The sequence below is a fragment of the Poecile atricapillus genome, chromosome 36 (genome assembly GCF_030490865.1).
Source record: "Poecile atricapillus isolate bPoeAtr1 chromosome 36, bPoeAtr1.hap1, whole genome shotgun sequence".
NCBI lineage: Eukaryota > Metazoa > Chordata > Aves > Passeriformes > Paridae > Poecile > Poecile atricapillus.
The window spans coordinates 1,059,819-1,082,889 of record NC_081284.1 but is presented as its reverse complement, the minus strand read 5'-3'; the positions used below and the strand labels follow the sequence as shown (position 1 = coordinate 1,082,889).

The 23,071-nt window shown below is 51.0% G+C and overlaps 2 protein-coding genes across 2 annotated transcripts in view; both read left to right on the top strand.

Annotated features, from left to right (window-relative positions):
• The first annotated feature begins 8,228 nt into the window (after positions 1–8,228).
• LOC131590990 (serine/threonine-protein kinase pim-1-like) lies at positions 8,229–11,028 on the top strand. The gene is made up of 6 exons (XM_058861408.1): positions 8,229–8,345; positions 8,607–8,780; positions 8,896–8,946; positions 9,151–9,517; positions 10,122–10,298; positions 10,976–11,028. The coding sequence occupies exons 1-6, from the start codon at positions 8,229–8,231 to the stop codon at positions 11,026–11,028; spliced, it is 939 nt and encodes a 312-aa protein (XP_058717391.1).
• Positions 11,029–11,030: 2 nt separating this feature from the next.
• LOC131590989 (serine/threonine-protein kinase pim-1-like) overlaps positions 11,031–23,071 on the top strand; it is a 36,240-nt gene continuing 24,199 nt past the window's right edge. The window contains exon 1 of the mRNA XM_058861407.1: positions 11,031–11,088. Coding sequence (XP_058717390.1) covers positions 11,031–11,088 — 58 coding nt within the window. The remainder of the gene's footprint in view (positions 11,089–23,071) is intronic.

The window sequence follows — 23,071 nt, the reverse complement described above, 5'->3', positions numbered from 1 at the left end:
GTCTGGCTGTGGGGCTCCCTGTTCTGGGCAATGAGGAGGAGCTGGAAAGGCTCTGCAGGACTGACAGGATGGGTTTTGGGGCCCGTGTGGAGAAGCTGAGGGACCTGGGCTGCTGGAAGTTGCGAAGAGGAGGCCCAGGGCTCATCCTGCACCTGCTCCAAGGGTGGTTTCAGAGAATTACAGAATCAGCAGTGTTGGAAAAGACCTTGGAGATCATCAAGTCCAACTTGTGCCCTGACACCACCTTGTCTACCCTGAGCCTTCACTTCTCCAGGATGAACAACTCCAGCTCTTTCAGCCACTCCTCACAGAACAACTGCTCCAGAGCCTTCAGCAGCCTTTCTCTGGACATACTCCAGCCCTTCCATTTCCTTCTTAAATTGGGGGGCCCAGAACAGGACACAGTACTTGAGGTGCTGCCCAAACAGTGCCAAGCACAGGGGAAGAATCCCTGCCCTGGTCCTGCTGGCCACACTGTTCCTGATCCATTGGCCTCTTTGGCCACCTGGGCACACTGATGGCTCATGCCCAGCCTGCTGTCCATCAGTGCCCCAGGTCCCTTTCTGCCTGCCTGCTGTCCAGCCACTCTGTCCCCAGCCTGGAGCACTGCAGGGGTTGTTGTGACCAAAGTGCAGGACCCAGCACTTGAACTTGTTAAACCTCACCTTGTTGGGTTTGGCCCCTGGATCCAGCCTGTCCAGGTCCCTGTGCAGAGCCCTCCTACCCTGCAGCACATCAACACTCCCAGCCAACTTGGTGTCACCACGGTTCCATGGGGCCCTAGAGTGTCACAATGGTCTCCATGATTCCATGAGGCCTCCCATCCATCCATCTTTGGATTATACTGGGAGTGACTGGACTCATACTGGGAGTATCTGAGAGTGACTGGCAACATACCTTGCACATCATCCCCCATACTGGGGGTAACTGGGAGCAACTGGGAGCATACTGGGGGAAAATGGCTTCATACTGGGACTGACTGGGTTGATCTAGCCAGAGGCAACTGGGACCATCCTGGGAGTGCTGGCATGTGACAAGGATCATCCTGGAGCTTACTGGGCTCATATTGGTGTTGAAAGGGAGCAACTGGGATCTCTGAACACCACAGGTTCCTTTCCCACTCACTGAAGAAGGAGCTTTGCAGTATCCATGTGTGAGGTGACCTTCACCTGAACCAGACGCTGTTAGGAGAAAAAGCTGCCTGTGCTGGAAACTCCCACACAACAAGTCAATGCCAAGAGAGCATTTTCCTTTCACAACTTCCCTCCTGGAGCCACAGTCCTTTTGGATCACACAGCAGGCAAGAGAACAGCACAAAATATTAGGCTTTGTCTAGTTTTTGGCTGCACCAGCAAATGGAGGGAGTGCCAGGGTCCACTGCCACAGACTCTCCTCTTGGGGAACAGAACCCCTCCCAGGCTCCATTCCAAATGTTGTGCACACCCTGCTGGCTACAAACAAACCCTTTTTTAAAGAAGTTTTTGGCAGGAACTCTCCCAAACAAATGGCATCTTAATGGCAATTTTCATTCAAAATCACATCCATTTCAAAGGAAGAATGGAAAGCCCACAGCAATCCCAAAGGCACATATGGTGCACCTGGGGAAATCCTTGACTTAGGGGCTGAGTGGGTTACAAAAAACCCATAAGAAGCCCCAGTGTCCAGAGTGCAAAGTGCAGCAAGCACTTGCTGGATCATTTTGACTGTGCTGCACATGTCTGCAGACTGTCTGTCCCCCTGCCAGGACAGAAGGACACCCGTCAGGGGCTGGGCTGGCTGCTGAGAATGCCTCAGGCAGGAGGATCCCCAGGCAATGAGCAGGCACCCAGAGCCGCTCTGACACTGAGGCCTCTGTGCCCCACAGCAACGGGAACACCACAAGGACACGGCAACGTTCCTGTGACATCACAGCAGCAGCTCCCCCAAAAGCCACCTGGAAGGTTCTCCTGGGTCACCAAGGAGCACAAAGGATCCTCAGAGGGCACAACCTATTGCCCTCCAAAGGATCCAAGAGGAACTCAGAAAATGCAGCAAATGAGGACACCCCACAACCCAGCCTGAACACTGAGAAGGAACAAAGATGTGACCAAAGAAAAGGAAGCACAAATTTGGTCACTGATGCTTCTGACTAAAACCAGCAAGGCTGTTCCCTCTGGGATCTTTGTTCTAGTTCCAAAAGCAAACAAGATTCTCTACTGTAAAAATACAGAAAGAAGGAACTTGAGGGAAAGAAGACTGAGTGTGCCAAAGCCTTGTGTGACTTCTTGGACATCCTGTGCCTGAGAGTGTCCAAGGCAATGTACTCACAAGCGGGGTCCCTGCCCTCCTGACCGACAGCTGCCATCTCTCCTTCAGCCCCACACGTGTCTCAAACAACCTCCTGTCAAGGGCCTCCATCCACACATTCCATCACCAGCCAGAGATGCTCATCAACGAGGTCACCCAGCATCCCTGAGGCCACAGCAGGGAGTGCTCCTGGCATCTGGTAGAGCACTGTGGCTTTCCTGGGATCCTTCTGGTGTCTGTGGCTGAGAGGAGTGGGGTGGATGGAACCAGGATGGGTCACAGATCAGCAGCCCCACTGCAAGCAGTGCTTTCTCCTGCTGTGTGGGGACCATGTGGTGACTGATATTGGGACTGCTCTGGCTTTGGCTCCTGCAGAGCACACAGTGGGTCAGACACTGGGCTGAGGGAAGGGGTGCCACGGAAACCCAGCACAGGCATTTCTCTTTGGAGAGGGGGTTCTGCAGGGAGAAAGGAGAAGAAGAGACTTTCCTGTCTCCTGAGATTCCCTCTCCTCCTTCAGCAGCCATATCACAATCTATCAGTACAAGAGTAGATAGGATCACTTCCATGCCATAGAACACAAGGCACTCAAAACTGAACCCTGCCAGAGCCCAGCCTTGCCTGCCCATTTGGAGGGTGTCGGGGAATGGAATCCAGCTGGAGTTGACCCTCAATGATACTTTGCCACTTGTGGGTTTCTCACAGCCTTAGAAGGGGTTTGAGATCTCTGTCCCCAACACCTGCTCACCCTTCAAGTGCACACACGTGCCTGGGGGCAATTCAGCTTCCCTGGAGTGGTGGCTGCTTCCCTTTGAAACAGGAGCTGTTGCCTTTTCTGGTATGCTTAACTCCCTTCTAACTATTAGAAAGTGGGTGAGTAAAAGAAATGACCCTGAAGGAAGGGGACCACAACCTTGCAAAAGGGTGAAACATATCTGAATTACAAATGAAATCTCTTTCATTTATTTCTTTAGTACTAATCTATTACTACAAACAAACACATGTTTCTGAGTTGAAGCTGCTCCCACACTGGGAAGATTTTTCGGTTGCTTTATTATGCCGAGGATGTCCACAGGCTGTGGAGCAGCCCGGCTCTCTGCCCCTCTGCCCACAGGGGTGCAGCACTCCGAGCTCCCCCAGGAGCCACAAGAGGACTGGGAGAAGGGCAGGCAACCCCAACACAAAAAGCTCTCCTCAGATGCTGCATCTCCTCTGCACTCACGTGTTCTCCCTCCTCCGTTACAGCTCTTGCTCTCCAGTTGTTCCTCGGAGGCCACGAGGAGCTGGACAAGACCCTGTGCAGGCCCCATGGACAGGCTTTAAATGCTAACTTCAATTTATTTTCAACTTCAACTAGTTCATTTGGTAGTAGAGTTAACCTTTCCTCAAAAAATAACTTCTGCTCGCCCATTTTTAAAACAGTCACATAGTGTGAATTTGCCATATCTTGTACATATTATGTTTACCTGAAAAACGTTTTGAAGAGAAAAACACACTTACTATTTATTATGTCTTTCAGTTTTCATAAGGAAATCTGTCTAGCTTTGATTTGTTCTGTTACTGCAGGCTTCAGCCCCATTCTTGCACTCTAATTGAAGATGTGTTTCATGGCATAAAACAGAACAGAGACTGAAGGGTAACAGTTTCAAATGAATCCTCTTTGGATTATTCCTTGTGGTCCTTATAAAAACCCTTTCCAAGGGCTGGGTTTGAAGCTGGAGGATGAAGTACAGTGAGTTTCTCTGGATAATGCTGTAGCCCCATCTCACTAGATGCAGAAACGGGCCAGAATCCGGCATGCTGAGTGTCAATTTGGGGTCCTGGCCTTGCCTCAAAGGAGACACAGGATGTTCCCTGCAATGTCTGCATGGGGCAGACAGAACAGATGAGCAAGTGTTTGCAGGGCCCCAGGAGGGAATACTGGGGTTCCTGTCAGCAGGATCCTTGTGTAGCTTCAGGCTGGGCTGGGCAGCACTTCCATCTGCAGCTTCCATGTGCTGCTCCAGCAGCTGCTGCTGGGGACCCTGAGGGAAGAGACCACGGGAGGGATGGAAATGCTGCAAGGACAGCAGCAGCCAGGGCCAGCAATGAGCTTTGCTTTCCCAGCTGGTGAAATGAGGCTCCTTTAGTGCAAGAGGAGGCAAAGATAAGGTCAAGTTCAACAGTTCAAGGGAAAATGGAGAAAACTGGAAGCCTCTCAAAATGCCACACACACTCATCTGTTAGCTCTTCAGGATCAGTCCTTGTAAAAAGCCTTTCCAGTTTTCCCTTGGATTCCAGGGCCCACAGCTAGGTTTCAGAGTTCAACCGATTTTTATTTTCCAGGCTTTTAAACAGAGCTCTGAATTGGGCATCTTTTGTCCTTTTTTGCTGCTCTCCTCACCTTGAAAAAGGTTCTGTGCTCCTGTGAGCCGCATTTTGAGGGGTGGTTGGCAACCATGGAATCCTCTGCAAAAGCACTTGATTGACTTCAGGGCCCGGCTGGAAAGCTCAGCCTGAGGACAAAACTGTTCCAGATGCCTCTGTCCCTGTCCAGCTCCTCACAGCTGAGTCCCTGAACACACAGGGTGGTTTCTAGGGATTTCTTTTCCCCTCCTGTTCACTTGGAGGTGATTTTGGGATCCTTTAGAGAAACATCTGACCAGCCTCTGCCCCCATTTCATTTCTTTCTCTCCAGTTTGGAGTTGGCCTGCTGGGTTTGACATGGAAATTGGGAGTGTCTCCCCATTCTTCCCTCCAGCTCTTAATTATAAGTCGTATTAAACACTACAAATGGCCTCATTTATCTGGTGGGGAAGATGTGAGGTGGAGAGAGTTAATGGGATTTGTTTTCATGAACATTCTGATAGTGAAGAAAAATGGGGTTTGTCATTTTGGTGTGGCGTTCAGTGTGGGGATGTGGCGCCTTATTTCTTGTTATTATTATGCCTCAGTATTATTTTCATTGTTAAGACTTTTAAATCTTAAACATTAATAACAATGGCAAGATGTCACTCACTGGGGAAATTCCCTTGCTTTTCCCACCAGGATTAAACTGTACACTTGACTCCCAGTTGCCAGTGGATCCTAAAGACGGAAAATCCTGTCAATACTGGGTTTGGTGTGGTGTGGAGCTGGGGAAGGGTCTCATCCCCTCCCAGAGGTGCCCCAAGCCCGCTCTGCTGCCACGTCTGCACTCACAGCCCCTCACGGCTGCCCTGCCCTGGGGACATGGTGGGACCCCCTCCTGCCAGGGCTGAGGCTCCTCATGGCCCCTCACAGCCCCTCACAGCTCCATGGAACTTCTCATGGCCCTGTAGAACCTCTCATAGCCCCTCACAGCCCTTCATTTCCCCTCACAGCCCTTCATTTCCCCTCACAGCCCCTCACAGCCCCAGGCGCGGGGCTCCTCCCAAAGGAGAAGGGGTCGGGCCCTGCTTGTTCTCCTTTTATTTCAGTCCCTTCACAGCGCCGAGTAAAGAAAGGCTGCATGGAGCCTTTCCCCAGCGTTTCCCTCGGGGTTCATTGCGGGCTGAAGCTCTGTGCTGGCGCTGGCCCGAGCACCACCATCCCTGCAGCCCCCAAGGCCTTTGCTGTCCCCCCGTGTCCATTCCCTGTCCCCGAGTCCCGCCCGGCTCTGGCAGCAGCAGCAGCCGCAGCGCAGCGGGCGCCGGCCCGGCCCGGCCGGGGCTCCCGGCCAGGAGCAGCAGCAGCGCCGGCCCTTCCCACCTGCTCCTGCCTCGGCTTCCCAGGGCTTTTTCCAGGGCAATTCTGGACTACAGCAACAATCCCCCACAAACAGCCCTCAGGCTTCCTCAGGGCCCGCCTCTGCTGCCCTGAGCCAGCCCTCAGAGGAAGAAAGGATCGGGTTCCAGCGCTGTTTTCAGCTCTGTTTTACTCACCCTGAGGTGACAGCAGGAGGCTCTTGGTGCCTTGGCCTTGGACATTGTAGATCTCGGCTGCTCTTGCCCCTCTTCTGCTTGGCACCTGAATTTTAGCAGTACAACTGCAATTGCCTCTTTCAGTCAGTGCTGCCCAGAGTCCTCTTGTGATGGGGAACTCAGGATTTTTGTTTCAGGCATCATGATCAGTAGAGATCAAAATGCTCCCAAGGCCCTGAGAACTAAGTCGAGGGGAATGAAAGCCACACAGCTGACATTTGCAGTGCTCAAACACAGCCCTGTTGCTGCTGCTGCTGCTGAAATAGAATCAACTGACAGAGGCCATCACACAAATTGCCTCTGCAGTGGCAAATAAAATGAAAAAATCCACCAGGAGAAAGGAAAACCAGAACTTGTCACTTCATTGCTTCTTCTCCTGAGCAACAGCAGAAAGTGGAGATGCCCAGAGGTATTTCCAGCTGCTGCTGATCCCAGTTGGAGCCCAGCCTGCTGCCCAGTCCCAGTGGGAACCTGAGCCCAGCCTGGGCAGCTCCCCCTCCTCCTGTCCTGGCATGGCACAAATCCCAGCTCGGAGGAGGCTTCCCAAAAGAGGCCTCAGGCTCCTGTTTCAGCCTGAGTGTCCCTGCAGAGGAACAGGGCAGCTTTCAGGCACTTCCACAAGCTCCAGGTTCTCATTTCCTGGGGAATCTCTGATGCAAACAGGCTTGCTAAAAAGGACAAAAGCAAATGGAATGAATTGGAAATGACCTTTCTTACACACAAACTTCACCAAGTCATTCCCTGCATTTGTCCTTTTGACCTTCTTTCATTTACTGAGAGGTCCAGCTTATCATGATCTGGTGCTTATCATCCACTGATGGTGCTCTTGATTTCTACCAGTGCAAGAGATGTAGAATCCCCTAAACTGAACACAGAAACAAACAACCTCTGTCAGCCCATTTTCATGTTCCAGATCACTTTCAAGATGTCCATGGGGCTATTGGGATGATGAGGTCTCCACTGCTGGCTGCAGGCTCTGGAGATTCTTTCTCCGCATTCAACCAGGCTTGTATTCCCTAACAATTCCTGGCAGCTCATCATGTTTTCTTCGGGTAGAAGAGTAACAATGAAAACCGTACCAATGGCACAACTCCCCAGTCCACAAGGAAAAGCAAGAACAAGTTGTCAAGTTCTTCAAATATTTGTCCTGCTTTGCTGCAAGAGTTGTGCTGCACACACAGTGTGGGAAGCCAAGAGAAGCTGCAGCTGGGGGCACATCTTGGGACAGGAGCTGCACCTCGTTCTCCAGGACAGGTTTTTGGAAAGAACAGACAGGACTGTGGAGAAGATTTTGGGAAAACTGAAACAGCTTTTTTAAGAAATGAAAATAAAACCAAAAGAAATGACCAGCATGTTTTTCTCTATTTATTTTTATGTTTCCCTTTTCCATCTTGCACTAGCTCTCCATCCCATTCATTCCAAATGGATCTCACCTCTAAGATCTGAGACTTGGCAAGTTTTAGACACTGTAAAATACCATGAGCTACACCCAGTTTGCCTTCCCCTGTTGTTCTTGGAAAGCAATGCTGGAGACACAAGTGCAGTGCTTGGGTCAGGTACAAATTCTGCATTCAGGGAATGTGCTCAGACAGTGTTTGATGCTCAGCAGGGACAAGGCACAGCAGCAGCCAAGGGCATTGCTGTGCCCCTGTGCAGGAATCAAGACTCTGGCTCTTGGCTCAACACGGCAAAGTTCCCGTGTTTGGCCAAGCTCAGGGGCTGCCCGGGGAGCGCGGGGCTCGGGGCAGGGCCGAGCGGGCAACGGACAAACGGCCCCGGGGACAAACGGCCCCGGTGCTTCAGTTGCAGCGGCAGCAGCAGCAGCGGCAGCGGCAGCAGCAGCGGCAGCAGCGGAAAAAGAGAAAGCAGCGAAAGAAGCGACATTATTGCCCCTCTGTATCTTCCCCTCTCCCTCTCCCGCTGTTCCACACTCTCTCCCTCGGTCCCTCACCCACTCCCGATCTCCCTTTCTCTGTGTTCCCCTCTTCTCCCAGTTCCCCTCTCCCCTTGCCCGCCCGGGACATGCCCCCAGCCCGCCCCTGGCCCCGGCCCCGGCCGCGGCGCCGGCACCGGCCCCGGGCGTCCCGCCTCTCTCTCGCCTTAGCCCGGCTCCGGCCGAGCTGGCGCTGGCGCTTCTGGGCGGGCCTCAGTGCCTGGGGCTGGGGCGGTATCACCGCCCTTTGGCTCCGCCTGCTCCGAGCCCTGCCCCGGCCCTGGCCCCGGCCCTTGCCCCGGCTCCTCCCGGGGCCCGCGGAGGACACAGGCGGTGCAGCCGTTGCCGCCGCCTCCGCTGCGGCTTCCCCGGCCCGAGCTCCGCCGCTCGGCAGCGCGGCCGCTGGCCCCGAGCCGCCGCTGTCGCGTTGCAAGGAGCAGACGCCTGCGGATGCTCGGCCCGGGGAGGTCGGGGAGCGCTCGGGGGCCGTTCCTGGCCCCGGGCCGAGCGCTGACGGCCGCGTCTCGCCCCCAGGGAATGCGCACAAGGGCCCGAAGGAGCGGTACCGAGTGGGTTCGTTGCTGGGGCGCGGCGGATTCGGCAGCGTCTTCGCAGCCACGAGGCTCTCGGACGGTGCCCCGGTGAGCAGCGGGGCCGGCGGCAGGCGGAGAAGGAGGAGGAGGAGGGGGCGGAGGAGAAGGCGGGGCCGCTGCGGGCGGGCATCGAGCTCAACCTTCTGCTGCCCCTTGCTCGCAGGTGGCCATCAAAAAGGTGCCGCGGGATCGCATCCGGCGCTGGGGCGAGCTGGTGAGTGAGCGGGGCCAGCGGCAGAAGCCGGGGCGTGCCGGGCGGGGATGAGCCGGGGTCCGGCAGGGTGGGAGCCGCCGGGAGCCCTGCGGGGAGAGCGGGCGTGGGGCCAGCGGGGCGTGCAGAGCATCCCGGGCTGGCTGAGGGGTCACAGAGCCCTGGCACGGGCTCAGCCCCACTGACGGCACCGTGCTTCTCCCCCAGCCCGACGGTACACGTGCGCCCCTGGAGATTGTGCTAATGGACAGGGTGTCCTCTGGGTGTGCTGCAGTGATTCAGCTCCTCGAGTGGCTTGAGCTGCCCGACAGCTTCTTGTTGGTGCTGGAGCGTCCGCAGCGGTGCCAGGACCTCTCGCATTTGCTGGCAGAGCGGAGGTTCCTGCCGGAGGAGGAGGCGCGGGGCCTGTTTTGCCAGGTGCTGGAGGCCATGCAGCACTGCAGCAGCTGCGGGGTCCTGCACAGAGACATCAAGCCCGAGAACATCCTGCTGGACCTGGCCACGGGGCAAGTGAAACTGATTGACTTTGGCTGTGGCACCTTCCTCCAAGACACAGCCTACACCCGATTTGCAGGTGAGCCCTTGCAGGGGATGCTCCTGGGCATCTCTTGGTCCAGCGTGGGTGTGGCACCGGGGCTTCCCCCTGTTGCTGCAGGGATGGGATTAATACTTGAGCCAAGTTGATTTGGGTAGGGGTTGTGAGAGGGGCCAGCTCCCAGCCCTGCCGACAGCCTTCAGCACCCACTGTGCCCTGGGCTGGGGCTGGGGCAGGCAGCCTGATAAAAACCCCCATGGGGGTAGCAGAGATGGGAGTGTCTGACCCCGTTTGGCGTGCCAGCGAGGAAGGGCTTGAACTCCTCTGCTCCCCAAATTTGCCCTGGCTTATTAACAATTTTTTGGAGGCCATGCAGGCAGGGAGGAGAGTGGGTTTTCTCTACCACTGGGTGGATTTTCCATTTGTGGGTCATGGTTGGGCCTCCCCAGTGCTTCTGCTGCCCTCTTCCAGCAGCAGTGGCTTCATTTGCAAGCCCAGGTTTGTACACAAGTGCCAGGTGCTGGTGAGAGGGCAGCAGGTCACCCCATGTGCCTCTGGGGCAGCCCCCACATGCCCAGGGATGCTGGGGTGTGTCTCTGGGAGCAGCAGCATCCCCCTGATGAGCTCTGTCTGTGTTCCACAGGAACCCTGTCCTACAGCCCACCAGAGTGGTTCTACCAGCGATGCTACCACGGCCAGGCAGCAACCATCTGGTCCCTGGGGCTCCTGCTGTACCAGCTGGTGACAGGGAAGCACCCATTCAGGAAGGGCCAGCAGATCGTCTGGGGGCAGATCTTCTTCCCGCGACGGCTCTCCCAAGGTGGATCCTCATCTCTGGGCACGGGGGGAACACCAGTGTTGGGAGACAGCAGTGGGCTCATGAGCATCCCCCTCTGGCAACTGCTGAGGAGGTGGCACATGTCCTGCTCTCCTGCAAACAGGGAATCCATGGGGAAGTTTAGGCCCAGCTCTGGGCACACCCAGCATGGCCTGGGCACAGGAACGGGGGTCAACTTCTCCAAGTGACCGGTGATTCCTGGTTTCTCTCTTTAGAGTGCCAAGATGTAATTAAGAGATGTTTGTCCATGCAACCCTTGGACAGGCCATCCTTAGAAGATCTCTGCCAAGATCATTGGATTCAGGGTGTTCATCTGCCCTAGAAGATGCGAGAGATCTATGTGCACAGTTGGATCCAGGGGCCTGGCAGGTAACAACTCCACCCATCTCTTGGCAATCAGTGGCAGAGCAAAGCAGACTGTTTTTGTCCTGCCTGTAGCTCTGAGCAGGGGTCATTAGAAGGGAACACGCAGCTCTTGGGCTGGAGCTGAGCCGGAGGCCTGGTGTGGCAAGCACTGGTGGCCACCATCCCCCCTGGTTTTGCTTGTCTCGTTTACTGATGGCTGGGTCCCTGGGCAGAGCACTGACAGCCTGGTCTGGCCCCTAGGGAAGGAGAAGGAGCCCCTGGAGAAGCTGTACCAGGTGGGGCTGCTGCGGGAGACACCAAGGACAACCGCAAGGATGACAATGTCTTCATCCACGTGGCCAGCTGAAGATGATCAACTTTGATTCTGGCACCTTCTTCAAAGACACACTCCACGCCCAATTTGCAGGTGAGTCCACAGCCAGGGGATGCTCCCAGATCTGGGTATGGCACAGCCTGGCCGACACCCCCTTTGCTGAGGTTGATGCAACCAATTCTTCAGTCGGCTGCCAGTCTGCTTTGTGTCTCTGGGCAGCTGCTGAGGGGCTGGATCTGCCGTGGCTGGCTGCAGGCTGGGCACATGTCCTGCCCTCCTGCTCTGCTCCCAAAGGCAGCAGTGATGGGCAGCTTTGGGCCCAGCTCTGAGCACGGCCAGCATGGCCTGGGCACCGTGGGTGGCTGGGACAAGGGGACAGGAGCCTTGAGCTGACGGGCGGTTTCTGTTTTCTCTCCTTGCAGCCGGGCTCTGCGGATGCTGAGGCTGCTCTGGGCTCTGCCAGGGCTCTGCTGGGCTCAGCCCCAGGCACAGCTGGGCTCGCTCTGCCCTCACATTGCTCTGACAGCTTTGCATCAGACGAGCCCGTTCCCAGCACACCGCCTGAGCTTTGTGCTTTTGCAGGTGAGTGAGACTCTCGTGCAGGCCAAGAGATTGCAGTTAGGGACACACATCCAATTGGCAAGAAGCCAAACTCTCCCCAGTCCCAGCTGAATGCCTGGATCTGCACAGGATGTTTTCTGTGTCCCACTCTTCCTTTCTTTTTGGCTGGAATTGTGCAATTGCACTTTCTTCCTCCTTTAGAATGCCACTGCTGTGTTCCTGAGGCAGTGCAGTCCGGAGCTGATGGATGAAGAATTGCCCTTCTGCAGTTCCAAACCAGAGCAAAAAGCTGTAAGTGGGACTTCGCATCTTTAAGAAACCTTGAAGGTTTGAAAGGGAATGTGCAGTTCATTCACAGGGTGAGAAGGAAGGGCATCTTGTGAGAATTTGGGGTTTGACAGAGTTTAGATTCCCAGTGCTGCTTGGAGCTGGCAAGGCGCAAAGCATTTTCGTATTCCTTCACACCAATTTCACCACATTTTAAAATAACAATAATGGAATCAAACCCCAAAAGCTTTTTAAGAATGGTTACTGAGGCCAGTAAGATGCATCATGCCAACAGCACATTTACAAAGTAAATAACTGAGTTTTATGTTTCAAAAGACCAATTACCACTTAATTCAAAGTTATAGAAGATTTTTCACTGCACACTTGGGTTCTGTTTTTATCTTTCATATTTTACAGTAGGTTTTTTTTCTATTTCCTCTCTTTTCTTCTTTAAAACAGAAAACATGGAGTAAAAAAGGCATGCCCTTTGCTCTGGGTTCCCATGTGGAGCAGCTCCCTTCCCGCTGGCTGAGCTGCTCAGGCAGAGCCCGGCAGCTCCCCGCCCTGCAGGGCTGAGGCTTTTCCCCGTTGCTGGGCACAGACTGATGGAGCAGCAGTGCTGAACACGGGCACACACAGAGGGACCAGAGCAGCTGCCTTTGTCCACCTGAAGCTCCAAGGCCAAAGTCTGAGCAGGCAGGGCTGGAAGAGACTCGCAGGCTCCCTGTTGGTTCTGCTGCCCCACTTGTGCCCGGCCCAGCTCTGTGTGAGGCAGAGGGAGAACAAGGGGCAGCTCCCTCCCAGCCCCAGCCCAGGGACCCCTCCAGCCCCGGGCCTTGGGGCACTGTCAGCACCTGCTGCTCCAGCCACGGCTTCTGCTGGCACTGCCAGCAACAACCAAACTGGGGCTGGTCCCGAGGGAGCAGCAGCAGTGCCTGGATCTGATCCCTCAGTCTGGGGCAGGGCTGGACAAATGATTGCAGCATCAGCACCAGGACCAGCAGCAACAGCACCAGCAGCACCGGAGCACCAGCACCAGCAGCAGGACCAGCAGAACCAGCAGTACCAGTACCAGCACCACCACCACCGCCAGCAGCAGCAGCAGCAGCAGAACAGCAGCACCAGCAGCAGAACCACCAGTACTAGCACCACCACCAGCAGCGGCAGCACCAGCTGCACCAGCAGTACCAGCAGCAGCAGCAGCAGCAGCAGCAGCAGCGCCACGAGCAGCACCAGATGTATCAGCAGCAGCAGCAGCAGCAGCACCACCACCAGCATCACCACCAGCAGAACCAGCAATACCAGCACCAGCACCACCACCGCCAGCAGCAGCAGCAGTAGCAGCAGAAGCTGCACCAGCACCAGCAGCAGAACCAGCAGTAGCAGCACCAGCACCGCCACCACCAGCAGCAGCAGCAGAGCACCAGCACCAGCAGCAGAACCAGCAGAACCAGCAGTACCAGCACCAGCACCAGCACCACCACCACCACCGCCAGCAGCAGCAGCAGCAGCAGAGTACCAGCACCAGCAGCAGAATCACCAGTACCAGCACCACCACCAGCAGCGGCAGCACCAGCTGCACCAGCAGTACCAGCAGCAGCAGCACCACCAGCATCGCCACCAGCAGAACCAGCAATACCAGCACCAGCACCACCACCGCCAGCAACAGCAGCAGCAGCAGTAGCAGCAGAAGCTGCACCAGCACCAGCACCAGCAGCAGAACCAGCAGTAGCAGCAGCAGCACCACCAGCAGCAGCGCCAGCAGCAGCAGTAGCAGCAGCAGCAGAGCACCAGCACCAGCAGCAGAACCAGCAGTACCAGCACCAGCACCACCACCAGCAGCACCAGCACTACGACCAGCAGTGGCAGCACCAGCAGTACCAGCAGCAGCAGCACCACCACCACCAGCAGCACCTGCAGCACCAGCACCACTACCAGCACCACCAGCACCACCAGCAGTACCAGCAGCAGCAGCATCAGCAGCAGCAGCACCAGCAGAGGCACCACCAGCACCAGAAACACCAACAGCACCAGCAGCACCAACAGCAGCACATGGAGCTGACTTTCAGCACAGCCCCTGACACTCTTCCCTCTCTGTGCAGCGGTGTCACAGCAGCCTGAGGCACCTGAGAGGCCTCAATGCCAGTAGGGACTTGCAGTCTTGCCTGGACTCCTGCAAGTTGTGCCAAGAACAGAGCTGGGGACTCCCTCTCCATGTGGAGCTTCCAGATGGAAGAGGCTGCTGTGACCAGGCAGCTCCAAGGGCACAGAAAGGAGGGGCTCGACCCCTTGATCTGTGCCAGTCCCACAGTCCTGGGCAGCAGCCACCAAGCCCTGGGGGAACAGAGAGCACAGCAAGAGGGACAAAACCAGGCAAGGTCAGAGACTGGGAAGAGGCAGAGCTGGGAGCAGGAGCAGCTGCTTCATTGCACTCTTGGAGAAAGCTCTTGTGTGGTTCAAAGCGCTGAAAGATGTGGAGGGCAGAGAGGAGGCCACACCAAACAATGCTCCTTTTTTTACACCTCCCCTCTCCTTGTTCCAGAAGGAATTGGATGAAATGTATTCTTCACTCTGAGTGGTCTTGTTCAGCATGAGCAGCTGAGCACCAGGAGCTGAAGGATCTGACGCCTCAAGCCACAAGAGCTGAGCAAGAGGGGACTTTTGGACCAAAGTAATGCTTCTAACGTGGACCTAGGTGAATGCAGCATATGGAATCCTGGAATTCCAGAATCCATTCTGCTGGAAAAGACCTCTGAGCTCATCCAGTCCAGCCAGTCACCCAGCAGTGTCAAACCCAGCACTAAACCTCGTCCCTGAAGTGCAAAGGTCTGAACAACAGGCCCTGAGTGAGGCCTGAACAACAGGCCCTGAGCCAAAGGTGACCTCTGGATGAACCTTCCAGCCAAAGGTTATCTGTGTATTTGCTCATTACTGAACTGTGCATGGTCATTAGCAGTGGGATAGATGTATCCACTCATTAGTGAAGCATGGATTGAGGTTTCTATGTTTAGAAGTCAGACAAGGCCATGAAGTCCAACATCTGGCCTTGTTTGGGGCTGTATGGTCAGAGTCAACTCCCTTGGTTCCTCCTTGAGACCTGGCCAGGCTTTGACAGGGACCCAAGAGGAGGATGAAACCAGATGTTCCCACATTAGAAGTGCTGTCAGTTTGTTTATTCAGCACTATCAGGGCTGGGCCCTCTCACAGCAGGGTTGGAGGCTCAGCTGTGGCTGGAGGCTCCTGCAGGAATTCCCAGTGTCCAGGAGTGGCTCTCCAGCCCTTGGCTGTGACAGCTTCTCCAGCTGATGTGTGGATGTGGTGATGGCAGAGTCTGAGGGGAACTGGTGCTGGATCTTTGTTAATCACTGCAGGCAATCTTTGGCAGTGATGATTGGGTGCATTGCTGAGCTGCTCCTTTTGTGATCCTTTGCTGCTTGGAGCTGCAGTAAATGACACTGATTCCTTCAGGTGGTGTTTGTGTTTTTGGGGCTGACCCTGCCACTGGTAGAACAAAATTGGCAAAGTCTGGCCAGATCACAACAAAATGTCACTTTTTAAATGTGAATGTAAGGAATCAGTCCTGTCTGTAATTCTCGGATGGGAAGCCCTTCCCTAGAGTTCGCTGGCTCTGGAGTGGGCTGAGGTCAGAGCACCGTGCGAGCAGTGGGGCAGTGGGTTAAAAGAGGCTGAATTGCCGGATGTCTTAAAATGCATCCAAAAATTGCATATGGAAAAGGGCTTGTGGGTTTGGGAAGACGAGGATGGATTTTGTTAATGGCACATTGGAAACAGCACCAACAGAAGGAACAATTGTTTTTGGAATGCTCCCACATGAAGGTCCAGAAGAAGGTTTTAGTCTTGAGCTCAGGTTTGTTTGTGCAAGCAAAATAATACTAATAATAGTAATAGTAATAATAAAATACAACATTATAATGTTATAATATAACACAATAATATGTATTTGAAAATATAACTGAAAATCAATAATGTGAAATAATACTGACAATATCAATTTGTTAGCTTCGTCTGCTCACTGTAACACTAAATATCGTACAAAAAGAACTGGCCAAGACCCAAATGTCAGTGGTAAACTTTGTGAATTGTATACAAGGAATAAAGGAGGAAGGGATGAAATTGGCTGTTTTTATAGGGTTTGGTGATACTAGGATGCGGAATGCTTTGTCTGTTTCTGTGAAAAACACAGTGATTAAGACTGCTGGGTTTTTCATGTACCAGACTATCCAAGAGCTGCAGGATTGGTTGAACGGGTGAAGGGGCTGTGAAGAAAGAAGTTGAAAAAATGAGGAGAGTTGGGAACCTGTCCCAGTGGAAAACCCATCTCCCAGATGTGCTCCATGCCCTTAACAATGGCCCCACTGGGAAATGGAAACCCCTGGGTGTGCATGGCTGCACCCAATTTGCAAACACAGCCATGGACAGTGAGACTTGGACTGCCTGGGAAATTGTTCTGGGTGTGATGGCCCCTGCCAGGGCCACCCCAGAGGCTGCAGGGCTGGACCTTCATGCACTGGAATTCATTAGTGTAAATCAGAAGCAAATGAGAGTTAACAATACTGAAACAGGAATTCAGATTCCTCCTGGACACTTTGGTTTGGTAACTGCTCACTGGAGCTTGGCCTTGCAAAGTGTTCATGTCATGGGAGGAGGAATTGATGCAGATTATCAAGGAGAAATTGAAGTAATTCTGTTAAAAATTTACAAACAAGATTGGATTATTCAATCCCATGACAGGGTAGCACAAATATTGGTATTGAAGTTTAAAAACGATTGAGAAGAAAAGAGATTCACCTCCAATCTGCACTGTTAGTGGAGATAAAAGGTTTGGATGCGCCAGTCCTAATAATTGGGCCAGAGTGTGAGTCCAGAGGTCAAATGGCCCTCCTGAGCCAGCTGAAGGAACAGCTCAGGGCAAAGACAACACCATTTGAATCCTGAAACCTGGGCAGGAACAATGGGGATATGTCCCTGCAGCCAAGTGTTCTCTGCCAGAACAAGTTGACGGGATGGGATATTGTTTTACGGGTGCTGCCAGACCAAATCTCCCTGTTTGCCCCAACGGCCCCTTTGGAAACTGCTCTGATCCACGGGGCTCCATGTGAAGGCTGATGTGACACTGAGGGATTTCCACACCAATTCCAGCCAGGAGCCTGGGTGCCCCTCAGGGACTGGGACCTGGCTCCTCTTCAGCCAAAGGGAAAAGGACCCCACCAAGCCTTGTTAGCCACAGACAGCGCTGTAAAGCTGAACAGCAAAGGACCTTGGGGGCATTATTCTGGAATTCAAAAGGTGCCAGCTCCATGGACAACAGAATTATTGTTCCTAACATGAATGAGGTTGAGGAAAAGGAATGAGTAAGCTTGTGAGGGTAAAACACAGAAATCCTTTCACATTGTGGCCTCCAACTAGAACAGGGTTTGGTTTCTCCTGAAGGGAGATCTCAGTGAATCCTGTAAAAGTGATAATTGCATTCCTGTGTTCCACAGCACAGTTCTCTCTAAGTGTCCCTGCACTGGCTCTGTTCTGAGTCAGAGCCCATTGACAGAGTTCTGGTCACCTCACAGGGTGGGCCCTCCAAGGGAACCCCATTCCTCCCAGCATTGGTTAACACATACCCAGCAATTTGTTACATTGAGTAGTTTGGCTACTTGGATCTTTAAATTTTCAAAATAATTTTGATGGCTAATGCCTTGATAAATCTCTAGAGGTGTTTCTGGTGAACAAAGGTTCTGGCTGTCTCTCAAGATACAATTTACAGACATCAGTGGTGCTTTAGTGACAAGGTTACTTATTCTTGATAATCTGCATCAATTCCTCCTTCCATGACATGAACACTTTGCAAGGCCAAGCTCCAGTGAGCAGTTACCAAACCAAAGTGTCCAGGAGGAATCTGAATTCCTGTTTCAGTATTGTTAACTCTCATTTGCTTCTGATTTACACTAATGAATTCCAGTGCATGAAGGTCCAGCCCTGCAGCCTCTGGGGTGGCCCTGGCAGGGGCCATCACACCCAGAACAATTTCCCAGACAGTCCAAGTCTCACTGTCCATGGCTGTGTTTGCAAATTGGGTGCAGCCATGCACACCCAGGGGTTTCCATTTCCCAGTGGGCCCAATGTTAAGGGCATGGAGCACATCTGGGAGATGGGTTCTCCACCAGGACAAGTTCCCATCTCCTCATTTTTTCAGCTGCTCTTTTAACAGCCCCTTCACCCGTTCAACCAATCCTGCAGTTCGTGGTCAGTCTGGTACATGAAAAACCCAGCAGTCTTAATCACTGTGTTTTTCACAGGAACAGACAAAGCATTCCACATCATAGTGTCACCAAACCCTATAAAAACAGCCAATTTCATCCCTTCCTCATTTATTCCTTGTATACAATTCACAAATTTACCACTGACATTTGGGTCTTGGCCAGTTCTTTTTTGTAGGTTATTTAGTGTTACAGTGAGCAGACGAAGCTAATAAATTGATATTGTCAGCATTATTTCACACTATCAATTTTTAATTTTGGATCTAAATATGTATTATTGAGTTATATATTCATTATTATTATTGTTGTTGTTGTTCCCCTTGCACAAACAAACCTGTGCTCAAGACTAAAACCTTCTACTGGACCTTCATGTGGGAGCATTCCAAAAACAATTGTTCCTTCTGTTGGTGGTGTTTCCAGTGGGCTGTTAACAAAATCCATCCTCATCTTCTCAAACCCACAAATTCTTTTCCTTTCTCCACATGCAATTTTTGGATGCATTTTAAGATTGAGTTTCTAACATATGGATATGATCTAGTATCAATATCCAACAGAGACAGACAAAGACTCTTTAACTGGTTTAGGGTTAAAAAGTGTATGTTTATTAGCAGCGCTGGGCTGATGTGTCGGGTCACCACTTAATACACATGACCCCAACTAGAGGTGAATACAGGCTTTTTATTTACAGAAGTATTGAATACAAATACATATTCATAACCCAGTTACCAGCCACTTTTCGCTTCCTATGCTACTTAGGATAAAAGCAATTAAGCATGCATAGGTTGATCCTTGAAATGGGTCACTGGTCTTTTTATGAGAAGGGGTCACAGAGGGGAGGAAGGGATATGGCTCTTCCTCGTTCTGACCTTTCTACCTTTTCCATGCAAAGTGACAAATGGACCCTTGGCTGGGCTCCTAGTTTCATATCTTCAATGAGTTTCTGATGTGCGACTGTCTTCTGCTCTTGAAGTTCTTTACCAGATACTCTGTTTCTCATTAGAAGCCCAGGTGAACAAGCATAAAGTTGTCAGAGAATTAGTTATTAGCCAATGATTAAGCTCTAATTTAAGCAGAGCCTCTCTATCTACCTTTAATTTTCTGGTTTCAGTCCTGAAGCCAATTCTGCAGCTCCTACCTTGTGGGGAACCCCCCACCAGTCTGTGGTCTCTTGTGGAGAGCTGGAATTGGCAGGTTCTAATCCTGAGGCCGATTATGCAGCTGCTGCTGCCTTGTGGGGCTGGTGTTGTCCCTATGCAGGCCTAGGTATTTCTCATGCAGCTTTCTCTTTGGAGGCTATAGGAAAACTTTAGGGGAAAGTATTTTTTTATCTTTCCTTGGTTAATTTGTTAGTCACTTCCCTACACCTAAGATGGACTTGATGTGAAAAATAGGGACAGGGAGTAATTGGTTACTAGAAAAAAAAATGTGATTGGCTTTAGGCAGTGGCATTGGTTGCCACTGAACTGGATCATGTTTGAAAGGAAAATGACTGGAACAAAAGGAGGGAAAATGGTACAACAACAATTGACATGGACAGTCCTCCTGCAGGGATATACAGAGTCCCTGGTTTTGTTTGGGCAAGCTTTGCAGAAAATATTAAGTGTGTTTACTCCAGCCTCAGGAGTTAGGTTGTTGCAGGATGTGGATGATTTGCTTTTGTCAGGGGAACAGGAGAAGGTGGTTGAAGAGGCTACTGCAAAGCTGCTTAATTTTTTTGCTAAAAGACAACTTATAGCATCTGAATAGGCCAGTTGGTTGAAAACAAAGAAAAAAGTCAAATCTGGAGCACACATTCTAACTGGAGAGTTATGGTATATTGATTCAGAAGGAATGCAGGGGATTTTACAAGTACCATTACCCCAGACAAAAAAAGAGTTACGGCAATTTTAGGATTGGTAAGGTACTGCAGAGTATGGATTGAAGATTTTTCTGTGGTGGCCAGACCTTTATATGACGTTTTAAGTGAAGAGAATCCTAATGTCTATACTATATGTGGATGTTAAACAGGGTCATGCTAAAGGAGTTTTGGTGCAAGAGCATGGGGGAACACGGAGGCCTGTTGCCAGTTTTTCTAAAATGTTAGAGCCGGTGGCCAGAGGCTGGCCCCATTGTCTGCAGAACTGTGCAGCCACAGCTCTGATGGTGGCTGAGGCCCGAAAGCTGACAAGGGGAAGGAATCTGATTGTTGAAGTTTCACATCAGATTAAAGCTTTGTTGACTGAGAGAGCCTCTAAGTGGATGACCAGTGCTAGGTTATTCCAGTATGAATTTTGTTTAATGGAGCAAGAGGATGCAGAATTTAAAAGTGGGGGAAAATGGTTTACAAGAGATGGTAAACAGTGGATACGTAAAGGTCTGTCCTTACAGCTGCTAAAACAACTTCATGAAAGAAGTCATTGGGGCTCCCAGGGACTGGGAAGAACCCTCCTCAAAATATATGCTGCAGTGGGTCTTTTTTTATTCTGGCAAAGCGAGCTATTGAGGGTTGTTTGATTTGTGCTAAAACCAATAACAGAGTTACAAAGAAACTTGCCAGGGGAGGGAGGCCTTGGGCTGTATGTCCCTTCCAGAGATGCCAGGTAGATTTTAGTGAAATGCCTCAAGTGGCAAGATTTAAAATTTTCTGGTGATAGTGATAGTAAAAGATTTTAAAATCATAGAAATTCGGGGATATAGAAAGAAAGTTAGGCTTGGCAAACCCTGAGAAAAGTAGGCCCTGGGAAATGTTAGGCCTTGTGCTTGCTAAGACCAGGTGAAACTGCACCTGTGTAATCAGTATGTGATAAATGATACAATTGTTAGATGTGATTAGATATAATTATTGCTTAAGAACATGAGAAACAATGTTAGAGGGTTGAGAGGGGATCACGAAAAATCAATGCTTGAGTAAAAACAATACATACAATAGAACAATATAAGTTTCATAATTAATATGTAAGTTATATAACGATAGAGTATAAAAACATGTTCAGCTCAAAACCAAGGCAGGTCAGATTTGGGTCTGTGTACCGCTGACCCCCAGAGCTCTTAATAAAGCACCTTCATATAATCATTCTGTGATAATGTGTTCCTGAACGCTAACAATAGTATATCAGTTAACAGGGTGGCCAGAAGCATTTCCATCCCTTTCAGCAACTACAGAGGCAGTTATTAAAGTATTTTTGGAACTAATAATTCCAAGATATGAGATTATGGAAGCAATAGACTCAGATAGGGGAACTCATTTTACAGAAAACATTCTCAAAGGAGTTTTGACAGCTTTAAGGGTCCAATGGAACCTCCATACCCCCTGGCACCCCCAGAGTTCAGGCCGGATTGAAAGGATAAATGGAGAAATAAAGAAACACCTTCTGAAGCTAGTAATAAAAACTAAGATGCTGTCAGTACGGCTCTTGCCACTGGCTTTAGCAAAAATAAGGGCCAGACCCAGGGAGGATACTCAGTTATCTCCCTTTGAATTGATGTTTAGAATTCCTTATCCTTGTAATTCTCAGCCTTGTGGGCAGGTAGAGATAAGTGATATATATTGGAAACTCTTTGTAGCCCGGATACTATCTCATGTGAAATCTCTTTGAGAAGAAGCTCAGCGAGCACAGACCTTGCCTTTAGACTTTGCTGTTCACAACATCCAGCCAGGAGATTGAATCCTAGTGAAGGAGTAGAAAGAAGCACCACCAGCAGCAAAGTAGTGCAGACCTGTGCAAGTGTTGCTGAGCACAGAAACAGCCGTCAAGAGAGCTGAACACGGGCAGACCCATCACACTCGAGTCAAGGTCTCTAAGGCCCCAGAAATTTAGACATCTCAGCTAGAGGAGAAGCTCAGCAGGCTGCCACTGATGCTCCACAAGAGGGGACTGGAGCAGTAGCCAGGACATCAACGTTGGGGGAAGCCCCGTGTGCCTCCCACCAACTGGCTGCTGAAATAGTTTGTGTGGGCATCACTTCTCCCAAATCTCCAGTCATTAGAGGCCAATCCTTGCTGTCATTGTTTTCTTCATGTTAGGATCTTTCTGTGACTTCACTCACCACAGGTAGTGCAGAAGACAACGTGAAAGTAAAAATTAAGTTAGGAAATTAAATGTCACCATTAAAATGTTTGCCTTAATAATCTTACCTTTATATTGTCAGCCAGTTGAAGTTGAAGCCAAAAGTGAAAAAATAATTTTTAACCTTAAGAGAAGAAGTAGGAAAACCTTTAACCTTATAAATTGTGAAGTCTGTGGAAGGCCAGGAAGATCTGAAAACCGGCTGTGGGTGGCCAGCCCAGTCAAAGCTAAACAGTGAGTTAGGTCCATAATAAACAAGATTTTGAGATGAAGAAGGAAATCCATGGTGGCTTCATTCTTCTGAAACAAGCATTTATTGTCTAAATAGAACAAGAAGCATATACGTGGGAAAAAATGTTTGTGACTAGACTTTAGGTTTAGATTGTTAGACCCCCAAGTGCCCTCCTTATAATTGTTTCAGATATCACAGCAAATAGAATCAAACACATGTTAAGCTCACTAATAGTAGCTAAGCAAGGTGTTCCTTCCATAATTACCAAAAAGATTTTGAAGGCTGTGAAGCAGTGGGGAAAGAGAAGGCATTTTGGGCACCTTATTTTTAAGCTGCCCTCAAAACAATTCCACAAAGAGGACACACATTTTCCCTGACTATCAGTGGAAGTAGTAACACCAACACGAAACTCGAACCCTTTGTAAAAGTTTCTGATCCAGATCTAAGAGAACAGATCTAAAATGTAACTGCAGGTAGAAATGTCATGTGACAGCTAAGAAATGCAAATACTATCAGCAGAAGAAGGGAGAGTGTGTGGCAAATTAAATGATAGATAAAAGGTGGTGAAACAAATTAAAAAGCAATAAGTAAGTTAATTCATGTGCCAGTCCAAACATGGAAAGAATGAGAATAAGATGTGTTTTGGTAGTTACCTAGTAAACTATGGGTTTAACAACTGCTTTTTCTTGTGCTGTAGCAAC